The following is an 18,523-nucleotide window of genomic DNA, read 5'->3' on the forward strand; positions in this document are numbered from 1 at the left end:
AGCCGTTTATTGAAATTAATGTCAAACCTTTTTGTACTTTCAGAAATGAGAACATAAATCCTAAATTGCTTGCCATAATTTGTCCGAGTCACGTCCAGATGAGAGCGGAGAATTGTAAAAATGCAATATAAATGCAGATCATTTTCACCTGAATCCATCTGACCAAAATTGGCTTCCCAGGAACATCGAACATTTTTTTTTTTATTTGAAGCCTCATCATAATGCGCCGCATTGTTATCCAGGAGAGCGGTGTGTTTCTCGAGGCACATACAGCATACACCGCTGAAAGATCGCCATAAAACTGGTCATTTACAGTTGGATCCTGCACAGAGAAATGTCACACAGTGCTGGCTGAAAATGCTCCACCTGCCATTTAAAATGAAATGTGCACCCCGCTCTTCGCCCTGCTCCTTTTTCTCTCCTCCTCGTTCCACAGCACTGCGCCCGAGTGTCAAAGCTTTCTCCCCATCACGCCGCCAAGTGACAGCCTTCCCTTAAATTGTTCTTGGTTTCATTACGAAGTCAAGAGGGTGAGTAATAAATGCCAACTACTTCTCCAGCTTAATGCCATTTTTAGCAGGCCGACACTTGTTCTCCCTCTCCGGTCAACAAAAACACGGCAAGCATCAATGCGGTCCTGCAGAGCTTCTACTTATTATGCCTCTTTGTGCCCTTTCGCGCTTTTCTCACTCTCCAGTGCTCTTTCAGGGATCGATAACAGCCCGGCTATGGAGGGTGCTAAGACCTTTCTCTCGTTAACACACGTCTTATTTCGGTTAGAAGAATCCCTTCCCACCTCATCCCAGCAGGCATCCAGAGGACTGTTTTGATTTTCACCCTTTCTCCGGATGGGTCTATTATTCCCGTTTGTTGGGAAGTGTGCCCCAGTTTTTGCGGGTGTCTAAACCCCTTTACATCTGCTGGATTGAGATAGCGAAGGTTTCATCTCATGGCCAAATGGGTTTTGAATAAGAACGAAAGAGTCTTTGAACCTCCCAGGATGAGGAGAATCCTGGCGCTTCTGTCACGTCAAGGATGTCTTTAGGATTATCAGCACCAACACTTACCTCAAGCACAAGAAGAGGAAGAAGGCGACGAGCAGAGCCACCATGGAGATGCAATGACCCAGGAAGTTTATGATGACAGCGATCTGGAAGTGCATCTTGCCTTTTTTCTGCAGGACGAAGAGAAACATAAGATGAGTTTTTTTTGTGTGCATTCGTAAAAATGCTGCCATTTTTACGATTGGCAGCATTTGCATTTTCACAGATGGAGGGGGTGAGGGACCAAAAAAAGAGTCAGTTTTTGAGTTCTGCCTCCTGTGGAGGTTTTGAACATGCGTGCACAGCAGGAGTGCCAGTACTCACATTTTAATTAGAATCGGACATTATTATTAGATGAAGCCTCAAAAATGAATACCTACTCACATAAGCAGCCATATTTGTTTTGTCTTACAGTCTTGTTTCTTTGCTGCTTCTTTTTATGAATTTTGCCGTTTGTTGTATGTCTTTGGTCAAATTGTACCTCACCACATGATAATTTTCAGATTTGGGAATCGGTTTCAACAGCCAATAAATTCATGTAGTTCGTCGGGTGACTCTCTAAGACTTCTTATGACTTAGCATTTTTGCTTTGTTGAATTTAACCACAACAAGTTGTGATAACAGTGAAGTGTTTTCTGAATGTGAACTTTTTATTTAGACTTTCTGTTGTTTTTGATGGTCTTGAATAGTGTGATTTTCTTTTCAACCAAACGTCAATCATTTATTATTTGTATTAAATGCAGTATTTTTATATACATAGAAAGGATACATTTCAAAACACCATTGTGAAAGGCAAACATAGAAGAATTAGAAACAGCTATGAAAGCTGAAAACAGATTTTAGAATGGGGGGAGAAAAAAGAAAAGTGAATAGGAAAAATACAAGATTCTGAGGAGAAACTTAAAAAAAACCTTGTTCTTCAAAATGCTGAATTCTATTTTGCTGTTTTTCATGGTGATGCAATTTTTTGCTACACAGAAAAATATTTCAACACACATTTTTGCAATTTAGCATCCTTTTTTACATTGTTGCATTTCACAAGCTTTTCTAATATGTTGTATTTACAGTTTTATCATTCTTTTTGGCTAGACTCGTTGGGATTTCTATAGGTTGAGTTGTCATGATGATGCACTTTCTATTTATGACTAAAATATGATTACTATTTGAGGTCTTAGGGCCGCTGCTTCTTTGCATACCTGCTTCTTTTATTTTTTTTTAGCTGAATTTTTCATTTGTCACTTTTTTTTGGTTCTGAGAGAAGAAAACGTTGCAACAGAGAATGCCAACACTTACCTCAGACACAGATCTTAGAATGAGACAAGAGATGATAGGCCCAATCACTAATACATGACCCTTCAAAGTCACCACAGAGAAAATATTTCACGAGATTTTCAAGATTCATGGCTAAAATCAGAAGCTTCTCCTCTGCTGATTTCATCTGAGACCAATTTCAAAGAGTTCAGACTAAATAAATTCACATCTCCATGTAAATTGGAGTCTTATACTACTGTCCGCGACTTTGATAACCATTGTCATTGGATTTGGCCCCAACACTACCAGCATTAATCTGTGCTGTGAAGGAATTTACGTAACCTGCTGGTGTCTATCCTGAGATTAAATGCGGGCATGTTTAATCCCTACCCCATCCACTCTGAAGCGAGTCATCTGTTTCACTGTGTTTTGGTTCCCCGGCTCAAATCTGCGGCTCTTAATAAGGACGCTGTGGACACAGAGCAAGATGTCAACAGCTCTTTTCTTTCTGACTCCACATCATCCCTGATATCTGCTGGAGGCTTTGGTAACCAGCACAGGAAGAGATGTGGAAATGAAGCTCTTCTTGAATGAATCATTGGATTATAATACCGTCGGGGTCAGAGGTGGATCACAGTCACTGTGATCGGTTGGTTTTCTGATAAAGGCTGAGCTGTCTGAGCTGAATGAACAACAAATGACAGTTTTTAATTAATTTCAAATATATATTTCAATCCAAAACTGCACAGTTCCGAGTGATAATCAGTTTTTGCTTTCAGAAATGTGTAATCCCTCCGGTTTGACCCGTGGCTGCTGTATTTCCAGTGCTTGTTAAGCTTCAGTTTGCGGCTCGGTTCAGTGGGAAACCACCAAAGAACTGGTTTGATTTTCCACAGACAAAAATCCAACACGTAGCCACATCATTTCACCCATTTAAATATAAACTTCCTGCAACACGCTTGAGCCTCTCTCTGGTAAATTCAGAGTTGGAGGACGGTAGGGCAGCAAGGTTTCTGAGTGTTTGCCTTCTTCTGCCTGAAAGCAGATGTTTCGATGTCATCAGATTACCAACGTGCGATGCAAATTGGCATTTTCAGTTACAAACCAATGTTTTTAATTTTTTTGTTTTTTGGCAAAATTGGCCATGCAAGTTGCTTGGCAGAGTATACTAAATCATCACTACCACTCGTGATAGTTTTACTGCTTTTTCAATTACCTTTTAACATTAGAGGAGTAGATGCCACACCAATTAACATGCTCACAAATATTTTTAATTGCACTGTTTAGTCTTTTGTGACGACGTCCTCAGTTTCAGTGTTTTACAGTGATTTAGGTGTTGCAGTGTGATCTTAAACACTCCTGTCCCTCCTTGGCTAAATTAAAACAATGCCTCCACAATGATGTAAAAAAACATAAAAATAAATGCCAGTTATTGCCACCAAAAGCAGCACAAGCAGTTATCCGGTTTGGGGAAATTACTTTTCACACAGAACTAGGTTGATCTGAATAGGTTTAATCCTGTAATTAATTAAATCATCACTGAAAAAATGATTTAGGATTTACTCAGCTTATCTTTGATTGATATTGTGATTTTTTCCTTTTTCTTTTTCTTGAGGGTCTGAAACGTTTAAGTGAGACGATAAACAAAACCAGCAGAAATCTCTAATGGGAAAAATCTCTTTTCGACTGCATGTAGTTCTGTACTTGTTTGACCTAATTATTCTCAGCAAGCTGCTGTTTTCTAACTAGAGCTTTTCCACCTTATAATCACTAGATATCCAATAAACTTATGTAAAGAAACACCTCGTTAAGCAAGGCTTGTTCCGGCAGTTTTATGGAATGAAAGCAGAAGTTAGGAAGGGTGGTCTTCTTGAAAAACACTAAATAGTCCAGTACCAGACACTGCCTTGTGCCGGGCTGAGTAACCCTTCAGGGACATAACTCAAGAACACAGGGGGGTTTAAAATGCAGAGACCAGGGATGGGCTTGAGAGACAACAAGAGGATAATATAAGACCCTCTCACCACCAGCCTCAGGACTCAAAGTATGTGGGCCACGAGAGGCAAAACTAAACCTGACACACTTTCTGTCTACCACAAAGACACTGAGAAAACAACCGCAGGCAGCACCCAAAAAGGGAATAACGGTTTTATCTACTTCTCAAACAAACTTCCTAATAAGCGTTTGATCCACTCATTTTGTCTGCCTAGAAGGACCTTTGAACGTTTGCCTCCTCCAGTACGCATTTCCGCAGCAGTCGGCTTATTGTCGAGTTGGTATATTCAGTCGTTCATGTGGAACGACTGAATATACCATTAAAGGTTCCGAGTGTAGCTGAGGTTTCCTGCCACGCACAGAACCAACTTCTTCCTTCATTAATAAAACGAGGGATCAAAGTCAACACCGACGTGTCGTCCTCTGGCTGGTTTTGGTTCTGTTCGCTCAGATCTAAGATGCCCCTGACATTCAGCCATTTAAAAATGCCGACTCAAACACCTTCACAGAGAAGCTCCTTCCCCTCCGTGTCAGTCACTCTGCGGCTGGCAGCTGGTGATTTATTTCACGGCTACAAAAGCAGGAAAAAACAAACAATTTTCAAAGGTCAGACACTCTATATCCATCTTCTGTCTGGATCGATTGAACATCAGAGTCTAACTTTTTTTTTTTTTAAAAGCCCTAACTGACGGGTTTCAGTTGGAACAGCGTTTCTACATCTCCGCAGACGTTTGATGGCTGCAACCAAAGGACATGCCTGCAGAGAGAGGATAAAAATATCAAAGGAGGTGATATTTTATACGCTTCTTACTGTCAATAAACCAGCAGATACTGATTCCACTAACGCATACAGCCGCCGACAGGAAATATGAAGTCCTGTCTCTTAGACGAAGAATGAAAAAAATGTACTTAACAGCTCAATATTCTGGCTTTTCAAACCACACTGCACACATCTAATTGTGGTAGAGTTCTTGCAGACCACAAAGGGGCAAACGTTGTCATTTTACACTCACAAAAATAGTGCTGTACAGTTACAGATTCGGACAAAATTGAGTTACAGAAATATTGCTAAATGCTACTTGGGCAATATCGATCATGACTAGCCTGCGGTGTCTCAAAATTTGAACTTTTGCAACTAAGCCAGCAAATTCTGTTACATCAAGGGGAGTGAAAGTCAATCCAACAAACAAAAATAAATATTACTGTCATGCTGAATCTCCATGTCTGGTCCTTTAAATAACAAACACCCTATATTACTACATACTGATATTGCAAGATTGTAATTCAACTATTGCACAGCTCTGTATAAAGCCTAAAAATACTATGTGTATTGGGGAAAAAAATCACAACTTGCATTCCCATAATTTCCCAAAACATATAAATTATTTTTTTAAAAAGCACACAGTACCTGAACAACTACAGCTGTACTTCAGAGAGTACAACTACAGCTGTACTCTCATGAACAAAAACAAACTGTTTTTGTTCATGAGAGGAGTGTGTCTTAATGGCTTTGGATAAAGAGCTGCGACTAAATTAGACATAAATCAGGCCGTTATGCATCAACTCAACCCACCATCTCTTCCACTGATCATATTCCTTTCTCTTTCTAACTGACTTTCTAACTACATGGCCAGAGACTTAAAGAGGAGTGAAAAAGAAAAGGAGGTGAATTAGCATTGCTCGCTACCAACTGATGGAGTTGTTAAGGACACATTTTTGGAAAGTTGTTGCTGCTTCGTGGAAATCGAGTCACGACACTGTCAACCAGCAACAGTCTTCAGTCAGAGGCTTCCCCAGATTTGCTGCAAGACTGACTGCTACCGCACAGCACAGCATTACCATTCACAGTGATTCTTTAAAGATCCTTGCGTAATATGAGTTAAAACAACTACTAATTCCCCTTTGGGATAACTAAAGTATTTTTGAATTAAATTTGCATTACTTAAGGTGCACCGCTAAGCCAACAAAGCAGCTACCAAAGAAGAATAACATAAAGGTTGTGAAGTCGCCATGTCAGCATCCAGACTTCAGGGCTGCAAGAAATCTTTCTATCAGCAGCCAAAAAAAAGAAAAAAAAAGAAACTAAACTAAAGGATTCAAAGACATTTCTGAAAGAAGGAACAAATCACAATCCTTCCTTATTGAGTTTACTAATAAAAAAGTTTCTCACAAACAACCACACATCCACAGTTGTAGGTTACTGCGGTGCTTTGATTTTTTAAAAAGGTAATCAGGTTTACTGATAATATTTTGGGTGAAAACAAACGTTGCACGACATCGCACAAAGCTGAGCTGCCATCTACTACATAATTAGGTTAGGATGGGAATAATTAAGAGTATTATTCTGCATTACTGTAGTCCGTGCCTCGAAGAATTCAAGCTAAAAGTGGAGCCGAGGAAAATGTAGCAAAGTACTAATTCTGGTGCTTTTTAGCTCCAGAATCTTCCTCCTCAAAGTCACAAACAAAGTTCAGTAGATAGCTGTGATTTCTATGATTATCTCCAGCTTCAAAAGAAAAGCATCGAGCATCAACCAAGAGCAGTAATCTTGTATTTTTTGCCAGCATTGCTAGTTTTAGAGCTTTGAATGTGCTGAAAAAACATAAACTACTACGGATAATTCAAAGAGGTACCTCTTTGAATTAGAGTCACATCCTGCGCACCTCCACAGCCCCGCTCCCGCAACCAGAAGCTGTTAATTCATCATTGATTTATGGTCACAGAGGTAGCTGTGAGGTTAAAGCGCTCACAATTCATGTGCAGGGAAAGCGCCATTAAATCAACATTTGATCAATACTCCGGACGACTGTGCCACACAGCAACTTTCCCAAAGGAATATCTTAAATCAGATGAGAACTGGAGAACAATCTCCTTTTCATCTGACCTCTGAACCGCAGAAGATGCCTGATTTTCTATGGTGATGGCAAATAAGAGCAGCACTGTGCTCATTAGAGTCGCTTTTCCTGAAGGGAAAAAACAGACAGTGGGAATCGAGGACGGTGATTGGTGAGTTGTTGAAGCCAAACAAACGCGACAGTAATATCTGAGATAAGTGGATATGAGACTGAAACAACTTTAAGTCCGGTATTCTTATTTTGCTCAGTTTTTGATGCTCGGCTGCAGAGAAAATACTTCTTACTGTTCTCTCGATGTTGTATAATTTTATCTTTTTGATTAGATTCTGTCTCCCTGTTTTCTTTTCTTTGCTCGTTTATGTTTACTTTCTTACGTTCTGATCTCTGCAGACAGATGGTCCGTCGCTAATCAACCCACCTGTCCTTTGTTAGTCTTTAAATCTCTCAGCCTATTCAGTCAGATGCTCATCTCGTCTCAGTCGTCCGATACTGCAATGGTTCGTTTCATCCCCCACGAAGCTCTGCTTTTCTTCTTGATTTACTGCTAAGACAGCTTCTTTTGTTTCCAGTTAATTTAATAAAGTAATTTTGTTCCACCTACTTCCTGCCTTTAATTCTGGTATTTGCTTTTTCCCCCCCTCTCTCTCCTCAGAAATGTTGCAAGAAGAAAAAAGCAGGGACTGTCTTCTCTTGGGGCAAATCTCCCGGCTCTCGCCTTGGAATGCCTCAGTGTTCCCAAGACGGATTACAGCTAATATTTACCACGTTTTCTGAGTGTGCTCAAAGCCGAACTGAACTTCTAGAGTAGAACATCTTGTGATCGGTTTTGATTCTTGATAATATTCTGAAGAAGAATGACTCTTCATTCTGCTTGGATCACATCTTCTCTTCACTAGAAGAATCTGTAGAGTTTCTAATCTCCAGACCTGTCGGTGAAAGCCCTTCGCTTCCAGTTTTAGCTTAACTTGTGGATGGGCTGATATTTTATCCATTTCTAAATAGCTCTGATAGATGAGTGATTCAAACAACAACAACACACTGCTTGGTTATGCCTGACTGGGCACATAACCAACAAGTGAAACTTCTGGAAAAAAAAAATACAGAAGTTAGGGAAGCATCCACCACTTTCGCTTGATGCAACACTCAAGATCGTCTTTTCTGGGAATAATCATCAGTAAACATATGCTATTTGCACAGCCTGCGTGTGCAAAATTTGGATTCAACAGATGGTCGGGCGGAGCAAAGCAAGCGCGCCGAGTCACATGTTTCCATCGTGTAATTCTGTATTTTACATACAGCGCAAATCCATCAGACGTCTAATTGTCACAGCCTGATTTGGGTCAGAGTGTTCAGTCGGTAGCTCTGTCCTAATTAAAATAAGCGCTCGTCACGTAATAACAATGAACCATCCAGGTGGAGGCTGAGACAAAAAAATAAAAAATAAATAATAAAATTGTGCAAATAGATAACAGCAACATGTGCAGGGATAAAAATCTGGAGCATAGCAGGATCAGAGCAGCAGAATCCATGCGGCTCTCTAGGGAAAGCACTTAGGAGGGAAACGATCACTGCTGCTGTTCATTTTATGGAATATAGACAAGAAACAGTTTTAAAAAGGGAAAAAGTTGATGAAAAGGAGTAGGAGCTCCCACTAACCCATGAAACAAGTCATGCAACCAAGGCAAGATGGCTCTAAAGTCATCCTACAATGCACATTCAAACTCACTCATTGTGCTTTGAAGCAGATTCCTCCCAGTGACGCTCATGGGCGATGCACAGTCGATACTTTTATTTTTAGACTCCCCCCCACATCCCCCTTGAGCGTCTCTGAGGACGCAATCTTTGAGAAACCAAACCCTGAGTCCATATTTACTATAAATACGCCTGAAGCCAAACGGCTCCTTCCACTCCTAACCTTGCCTTTGTTGTTGTTGTTGTCGGGTTTTTTTTTTTCTGATTAAAGTGCAGGGTCCCTGCTTTGAAGACGAACTCCAAAAGGCCCCATTAATCAGGAGACATGCATGCAAACAGCACACTGTCAAGTCTTACCTCCTCATGAAGTATGGCCTTACACATGGAGTAGTTCCCCTTCAGCGCCCACGTCCCATTTTCAAGACATTTCCTATAAACGTTATCTGCACGGAGGGCAAGACAAAAACAAACAAGAGATTATTCATAAGGGCTGAAGTGACTTGTTTTCTGTTTGAGTAATATTTTAGCACCTAGCTTAGAAATGTAACATACACCACAAGACAAATTCGATTGCGCTCCTTGTAAAGATGTGTAAAAAAGTCCTAGGGAAAAAAAAAAAAAAAATTCAGTGCTCATTTGCAGCAGCATAATCTCGCAACGAACAATGCAGGAAAACATCTTTGTTAATGGGACGGTTCTTAGTATTCTCCTATAACACTTCACAAGGTGGGAACATTTGGAGAGACGTATTGTTAGAGCACTCAGGTTTCTTAAAAACGTAGGGTTTCTAGGATGAGATATTTTGCGTCACGGTTAATCATTTGTGTTTTCTTGGTCGTAAGCTTTCAAATTTTTCATTTTGTTGAAACACACAATTTCATTTCAAATATTCCGGCACAGAAAATTTCACGACGCCGTGCAATCGAGCAGGAGATTTGGAGGGGAAATGCACCCACACGACTGGGTGGCGAGATGGACGTGGGTCTTCAACCAGCCCAGCTGCTGGTGATTTAGCTAAAAACAAAGATTTGCTACATTTGGATTCCTTTATTGGATTAATCAAATAAAAGTATATATATATATTTTTTTTTATTCTGTAATTTTAAACTGATTTCTAAGGGGGTATATATTTAAAATAAAATTCAGAACCTGGGTTTTTATCTATATTTAATCTGTAATTTCTTCATTTCCCAGAGAAAAAAATATTAATTTTTTTTATTTTCTCTGTGCACACGTTCTCCATAAAATACATACGATACTGGAGTATTTTTTTTAGTTTTTTACACATCTACATTTGTCCAAGTCTGTAAATGGAATTTTCCGCTCTTTGTGTCACCGTGACCTTTTTCCGCTTTTGATATTAATAAGAAGAGATGTCATTAGAGGTATTTGTAAAAGCTGTGATTTTTCACACGTTCGCTCTCAGGGTAGTGTACCACTCTGTGCCTCAACTTTGCCGTTAAATTGTACGTTTAGCCCCGATTTATTCTCAAATGACCTACATTAAACATGTATTTCCGCATCACATTAGCCTCAATCACTGTCAGCATATTCCCAAAACATCTCCACTGTTAAATGAGAGGAAAAAAAAGAAAAAAAAAGACCAAAGTCAAATAATAAGCTTGGGTTTTATTTATTTTCTGGCAGGAAATAAAAATGCTACCCACCACTTGATAGAGCAGCTATGGAATATTGGAAGGAGCTGTGATGAAAGAAGTGACAAATGATGAGGAAAATTCAATTTTTCAAGCAGACTTGCTGGATCATAGCTCAGCACGTGCATTAAATGAAAGAAATGAAAAAGGACAATGTGGAGCTCAAAGGCATGGAAAGAAGTAATTTAAAGTTAAATAAAGTGAACAACTTTTTCCTAATATAACCTTAGCTATAAACCAGTAAATTCCTGCATCTGGTATTTTGTAAATGACCAGCTAATTAGGGCCTGAAATGCAATTTTCTTCTGCCTTTGTCTGTTAATCACACTTTAACACTGCAGGTCACTACAAATATTAATATCAGACATGTGTACACAAGTAACATGTGGGAAATTAAACGTAGCTGTTCAAAAACATATTAATAGCATAACTTATAATTTAACAAACAACTGCTTTCAAATATAAATGAAATATAATTTAAAAACATTTCATATCTATCTTCTATAATAAGACATTTTTCTTGACAAAAAGGCAAAACGAGAATAAATCTGCAAGGTGATACAACTTTTCACTTCCTTTAAATGAAATGGATTTGAAAGTCAGAATACATTTTTAGAATGCAGAAAAAAAACAATTTCTCTTCTTTAAAGCAGATAAAGAAATGACATGAAAGCATCTGGAAGATGTAACCTTTAGATTTTACTGTAACTCATTCCCTTCGCTCTCATACTGATCAATCTTTTTTTTTTTTTTTTCCCAGATATAATCATAAATGTCAGGCTGCTAGGGAGCAAATGTCCCTCTCGGGCTTCGAGCGGCGTGAACGTGAGCGCTACGGCCAATCTTCATGTGCCGACTTACTTCTGCCATAATAATGTTACGTGGCTGCAGCATAAAAAATTCAGCACGGGTTTGAGGGATTATTCATCTTCAGGTCAGGTTCTCTGTCAGCCTGGTGAGCGGCGAAAGCAGACCGGCTGACGCTTCGTTCTGCACAAGGATATTTTTCCACAGAGGTTTAATAGACAGTTTGGACCCTGAGCTTGTGACCGGTCGCCTCCGTGGGTCATCGAATGTCTTCCCGGTGACAGTTTTTTGTTGTTTTTTTCCTTGCAGAAGGGAAGTTTGTGGTTAAAAAAATTCAAATATATCAAAATCGGGAAATATTACAACTTCACAACGGCATCTCCTTCAGAGATAAGCTCTTTAGGAGTGTATATGAAAAAAAATCCCATCAGTATGAAGGTGGATACCAGAGCTGGGGGGCTGATGACCCAGAATGCATGTTTTAATAACTAAAAATGTTTGGGGCGGGCCAGAGATAAAATGGGATTGGGTTGCCTGAGGGCATTAATGTTCAATGAGCTGGGTAAAAATAGCAGGTTGACACTGTAAAGGGACTGTCAGACCCAATCAAGATTACCTGGCTTGTGATATTCCCTAAACCACAAATGCAATATCCTAGAGAGCTTTAAAATCTGCCTGTGGAGAATTACGTCAAAGTCAGAACAACGTTGTGTACTCAACGGTCTGAAAAAAAAACAAAAACTAATTCATAAAGTTAGTTTCAAAAATACTTTCAAGGTTTCAAGGTTTTGAGTGCACTGTAAAAGTTTACCACCTGTGTTATTTTTTGTTTATTTTTATCTATATTTAATTTGTAACCACTTCATTTCCCTGAGATAAATCGATTTTATTCAGCTTTTATTTTATCTGTAGACCCCGTTCTCCATAAAATCTCTAATTTTCACCTTTTACTCAAGCCACACTTGCATAACATTGAAAGAGTACACAGCTGCCCTCGGGGCTCTTGTTCAGGCTTCATGCAAATATATTGTAGCCGAAGCAATAAAGTCACATTGCGTCCCATTTAGAAAAACAAAGCTGGCGCGCAAAGCAATTGTGTAGAAGCTAATATAAACGAAGATGCATCAATGAGGTCACAGAGGATAGTTTTGAAAATGGCTTCAAGGTGTGGCACTCTTAAAAAACACGGTTTTAAACTCACTGCAAATTGCAGTCTTTAAAATGTTCCCGCTGTTCTTTTTATAGAGGGTTTGTGAGCCCATGGCTGCTGGAGGCTGCAAGTCAGCAGGTTAAAAACAAGGGAATTCCCAAACAAAAATGAAAAAGAGAGAGAAAACTTGCTAAAAAATATGTACTCTTATACCACTCAATGCTGCATCTCTTAATTTTTTTAAGATAATTCAAGTTTTCTCAAAATAAAAACTGTTTGCAACAAGCTTTGAGAGTCTCTGAGTAAACATGCAACATGGAGTAAGTTTGCCAGAGAGAACAAACCAGGACTTCTGGAATAATCTTCTTTAGACACATGAGTTCATAAAGTCTGGACATCAGACCAGAGGAAATGTTTGAAATAAACTTTAAACCTCCTACGGTGATCTGTCCGGCAGCTGTTTAATGTTTGGTGGTTGACTTGGCCAGCTCTCAGAGAATGCACCACGAATTCTACTGTATCAGAGATGAATGGAGGAAAATGTGAGATCTGTCAAAAAGGTCAAAGTTGAAGCAGAACTGGATCATTGAACATGACAAGTTTTGAGAATAAAAACAATCAGAAAATGTAAGGTCTGTGTGCGGGCCTTGTTCATGATTTCATTGAGATTCTCTGCAGGGATTTCAAACAGGCTGTACGTTTAAAAAAAACAAACAAAAAAAAAAACCCTTCAGATATCAGGAATGGGACAAGATTTTCTTTGACACCATTTCTCACACTAGTGTCAAAGACTACTTGATGCTAAAAAAAAAAAAAAGAACTCACTGAAGTTAGCTCAACCAAAATGCCGCAAAATGGTGTCCTTACTTTTTTCTCAGCTACAAAACGCATTTTCGTTTCAATTTCTTGCTTAATGAATGAAGTAAAACACATTGCAATTCAATCCCATTCTTTTCCAGAGATAATTTTAAGCAAGTCTCAAAGACGTCCCAGTCGTGCAGCCAGAAGCTTTGAGGAACAAATGTTGAAGCTTTCAAACAAAGCAGCGAGACCTTGAAATGAATTCTTCCTGGCACTGCACTCAGAATGATTTATAGCAGTTAAGCATATGCAGTCTGTTCCCCCACGCAGCTCATATTTAATAAGGTAATGAAGTGGCCTTTCTTCTTCTTTTTGACATTGTCTGACAGCTTGCATCTGAGGAGAGGAGAAGGGTTTAATAGCCGCAGCTAATTAAGATTGATTTAACGACAAAGGCAACAATTTCATTTGCTGCTTATACAATTAGTGATGCTTCCTGCTGCTACAGATGCGAAAGATCCGAGCTGTGCGATTCGGGAACCTCCGTTGCTTCGCGAAGGAAAAGTGAGGAGGAAGATTTATATCGGTGTCTCGTGTGTATGTCGAGTGCTGATGTATCATTAGAATGCATTTGGCTGAGATAAGCAAAACAGAAGGGAGGAGGGTGACACAGTAAGCGCGGAAAACGATACACAAACATTTCTCAAGCGCAGTATCGCAACCATCTTCACAGGTTTCACTATGAAAACTGATTACTTTTGCAAAGAGGGAACCTCTGAGCATGCAAGAAAACCCCCCTTCCCCTAAAGAATCAAAATAAAACAATAACCCGTGATGATGAAAGGCTTTGGATAAAGAAAGGGCTTGTCCTGCACCCTGTCTTTATATAAAAAAAAAGTTGACTTAAAGTGATGACAATAAATAATAAAAGAATCACGCATACAGTAAGATTCTCATATGGCTTTGTCAACAAATATTTGAGACAGGGACGAGAAAACAGTGGGACTTTGTAATGCAATTACAAACATCTCATGGAACATTTCACTGGTAATTATATTAACTGGCATCAGGACAGTCACAGGATTGCTTGTAAAAACAACATGGAACAAAGGCCGAGTCTTATAAAGAGAACGATGGGGAGGGGCTTACATCCCTACAAAGGTTTGTGTGAAGAAATGCATCCCAGTGAAAACTGATTTCATCATGTTTTGCTTAACACATTAATTAAAAGAACCGTCATTACATGGCTCATGGGAAAAGCATGAAAACAAATACTGAGCCATCACCAAGCCTTCAGGCAGCGCTGCATTGTGAAAGGGATGCATATCTGTTGTGGTTATCTTTGCATTGGGGTCAGTAAGACTTTAGGAAACTATCATCAGGGAGAAAAGTTCAGTTCTGTATCCAGAAAATTCAATTACCGTATTTTCCGGACTACAGAGCGCACCTCACGCAGAACCTGCCTCTCCAACCATGGATTCCTTCACGCCAAGCTTACGTACAGCGGCTATCGATCTGTACCGTCAGATTGATAGCCTTCAACTTAAAAGCTGCATCACATTAACTTCTTCGTGTAGTTTCCATGATGAAGGGGTATGAGTTTGAAAACATTTTTCCGTCGTGCCTGTTACTAGCATGTGTTTGCTCTAAATGAAAATTAGCACTTTCTTCTTTGATTTCCAATTTTGACTTCAAATGATTCACTTCCTGCTAAAGAGCCCCCTGGTGGTTGAAAAAAAAAATCCACAGAAAAGCCGCACCGGGATATAAGCCGCATCGTTCAAAACGTGGAAAACAAGTAGCAGCTTATAGTACGAAAAATACGTTATGTCCATCAAACAAGGAAGGATTATAACCAGCCCTAGAGACGATTCAGTGCTTTCTGGGCCTTAGTACATTTTAGCTTAGGCTTTAAGGTGAAATGGAGAATTATTCATAAATCTGGCCATTGAAAATGTGAGATCACACTGAAACATCAAATTCTCTGGTCTGAACGAAGAATGCTCATTACCCAAGTTCAGGTCCAGGACTGGTGAAGGTGCAGAGGTGAAGTGTTGCACATTGAATTGGTAACTTTCACATACGTGATGCTCCACTAGTGCTGTTCTCCAGCCTATATTAAGCCAAGCCTCTTGTTTATGAGGGGAATGATGCATTTCAAGATAATACAAGCTTCACTGATTCAGAAAGGAAGCGTGGCAAAGCAGAAAGAGCGTACTGCATATAGTTAGAGATGCACAAATTAGGCTTTTGCTGGTTATTTTTAGTGGTCTTTGAGCTCGCCAATTCAGTTTCAGAGAAATTGGACAAAAACATGCTGTACAAAAATAACTACAGGAGATCCTTCTTGCTTATAGAGATCAGTATTTACGACTACTCTTTGACCAAACTTGTATTATACGAGTTACAACAGCATGTTGTATAATAATAAAGTATTTCTGAACCAAACTGAACTGAAAAGTGAAAGATGTGAAGTCAAGTTACCCAGAGCAACCAAAATATGATCACTCATTAATATTGTGTCATTCAAGATAGATGTTAAAAAAAACACCGGCAATTATTAAGAGTTGAAGGAACAATCAAATTGATCTTAAGGCATAAATGCAAAATCTTTCAGGATATTTGAAATATCTTCTCCAACTTTTAGAGATACTAAATAATAGGATTTTTTAGTTTTATTTAAAATTATTTTTAAGCACATCAGTAGTCTGCAGTGTTGCATCAAATCACGGATAGACACAAGCTAATAATTCAATGCAAAATGGTATAAAACAACCACAGTGTCCTGCCCGGTGACAAGTTGGCCCACAGCTATTGTAACTATCCTGTGATATCCAGAGTGTTGATGGTTAGTGTTCAGGTCTGACCCGATTCCACAGATGTTTGATCTGGGTAGAAATGGGCAACCTTGCTGATCGTGCCTTGTTAAAAAGACTACCAGGGAGCTGTTGCAGCACAAGTTAGATGAGAGGATGAAGGGTGGCACTGACGTAGCACTGTGCTGTCAGGGTCCCTCAAATCATGACCAGAGGTGACCCACATCTTGATGCACAAAGTAACCATGGTGAATTTCTCCACAACACTGCCACGTTATGCATACAGACAAGGGCCATCTGTGGTCAGCAAAACCAAGATTCTATAGTCAACACAATTTGATCTCACTCATCTCCCAGTCATGGTGGCATGTTTGGCGGTGAATCCACAGGTCTGTTGATCCTACCCATTGACACACAGAGACTGTTGACCCTGGTGGTTGTAAATAATCCAATATGTGTATCTTGAAGACGGATGCAGAGGTCATAGTATTCTTTAATGAACCGAGTGTGAGTAGGTGAGAGACGCAAATATTTGAGACACCCTCTAAAAATGCTGAGAAATTCAATAGGTCAAACACCAAATATACCTTATTAATAAGTACAGAGGAAACCATCTTAGGACTAACACAGAATCCATGGTTTCTTAAACTGACGGCACACCCCCATCGCATTCCTGTTGTCCAAGCGTGACATCTACCTTGCTCTTCCAGAACGTCAAGCTAGGACTGCAGGAGGGTTTTAATCTGCAGACTGGCAACAAGCAGTAAGGATAGTCGAAGTCCGCTGGTAAATCCTGCCATGTACTGTCGATTGTTTTGAAAATAGTCCGTGAAAGGATTTGCACAAAGTACAATTTTCTCTGGCAATGTGGCTGGGACATTGAAATTGAAAAGTTAAATGAAGCCAAGCAGTCCTGTTTTCCGTGACTGGGAAAATGTCCATGGACACATGTTGTTCATTACAAATAACAACAAAACCCGTGTGTTTTCCAGCAGCCATTGTACAGCGCACACAGTGATAGAACCAGCTGGCTAAACATGCTCATCTTCGAAAAATGAAGTGAGCGGAGCTCCGCTTGAGTTGGTAAGGGGCTGGGGTTGCTAGGTGAGAAGCAGTGCCCAGTCATTGTGACTAAATAACTGGGAGGTTTTTGAAAAGGTTTGTTTTCCAGTCACCAACAAAACATTTAGCTATTGCCAAAAAGTGGCTGGGTGATTTTACTTTATTTTTTTAGCACTTGGACTGTTTCTAGAAGCAGTAAAGACCCAAATGGAAGTACAAAATGTGCAAAGAAATTTGCTTAATGGGTCTCCTTTAATCATTACTTCTAATAGAATTTGCCGAGCATGTGTTCGAGTGCACATAACAGCTGAATCAAATTAGCTGGATTTAGAAGGAGCCTTCACAACAGTAGTACTTTTGTTCCAACAGTCTTGTCAAGCTTGTCATCTCTACTAAAAGTAAAACAGAAAACATTCCACGTGATAAACTACATAACCATTAAAACAAGTAAATATGTCAGTCAGCTGTGAACTACTCCAGAGACCTCCGAAGGTCATAGCTTGATGATGCCACCATTACCACAACATCTGGAAACAGCAACTATGAGATCCAGGGGTTCTCAAACCAGGCTATGCCTTGAGATTTTGTCCATTAAAACCAGAAGCGGAGTCCACCCTGCATTATGAAGAACTTAATATCCAGAATGCTTACACAGCTCTGGGTTTGGCGCATCGGGGACCAAAAAGCTTGTAAAGGGACCGCAGCGTCCCAAACTCCTGCAGCAAACCCCCAAAAGGATGCATCGGGGGAGTATGGTCATAATCGTTTTTCAGAGCCTTGAAACACATGTGGACTGGGCAATCAATTTCCCATGACCCCCTCATCGACTCTGCAAGGATAAAGGTCTGGTCCTCTGTTCCACAACCTGGGGAAAAACTACACTGCTCTTTGTTAGTTCGAGCTCTGACAGTCAGTCATAATGTCCTTTTTCCACTGCAGCTGAAAAGTGTAATTGCTCCCCTCTGTTAATTCCTTTCAAAAGGCTCCAAATAAAAACGCCACCCTGGTCTGCCATGGAAAATTTGTTGTTGGCCGAGATTGAAAAGGCATGTCATTCATGACAGCCCCATAATGTCCAATGAATTTAGCATCTCTGAGCCAGACCTGGTACCTGCCAGTTGAGAAATTTTTTTATTTTTTTTAACTATGCTGGGGACTCAGCCGTCTCCACAGTCCACAGATGTTTCAACACTGGAGTGGAGGTGAGTATTAAAGAGCTTCCTCCACTAATCAACGTGTCACCGAGGCCGAATGAAAGTCCTTTGTCATAACTTCTCTCATTTCTTCTCTTTGACCATAACTAACCACGTCAAGAACAATGAATATCTCCGATTTCTCTGAGCCTTTGAAACATTTTAAGCCTGAAATAAAAAGGAATCAGGAGAGCTTTTCCTGT

The 18,523-nt window shown here is 39.8% G+C and overlaps 1 protein-coding gene across 2 annotated transcripts in view; it reads right to left on the reverse strand.

Annotated features, from left to right (window-relative positions):
- LOC106917294 (corticotropin-releasing hormone receptor 1-like) overlaps positions 1 to 18,523 on the reverse strand; it is an 85,115-nt gene that overhangs the window by 30,105 nt on the left and 36,487 nt on the right. For both annotated transcript variants that reach the window (XM_088016400.1, XM_088016399.1), the window contains 2 exons: positions 9,194 to 9,279; positions 1,068 to 1,174 (listed from right to left, as the gene is read on the reverse strand). In XM_088016400.1, coding sequence (XP_087872526.1) covers positions 1,068 to 1,174; positions 9,194 to 9,279 — 193 coding nt within the window. The remainder of the gene's footprint in view (positions 1 to 1,067; positions 1,175 to 9,193; positions 9,280 to 18,523) is intronic.

Source organism: Poecilia mexicana, unplaced genomic scaffold, assembly GCF_051168715.1.
Source record: "Poecilia mexicana isolate PSO_F unplaced genomic scaffold, ASM5116871v1 scaffold_19, whole genome shotgun sequence".
NCBI lineage: Eukaryota > Metazoa > Chordata > Actinopteri > Cyprinodontiformes > Poeciliidae > Poecilia > Poecilia mexicana.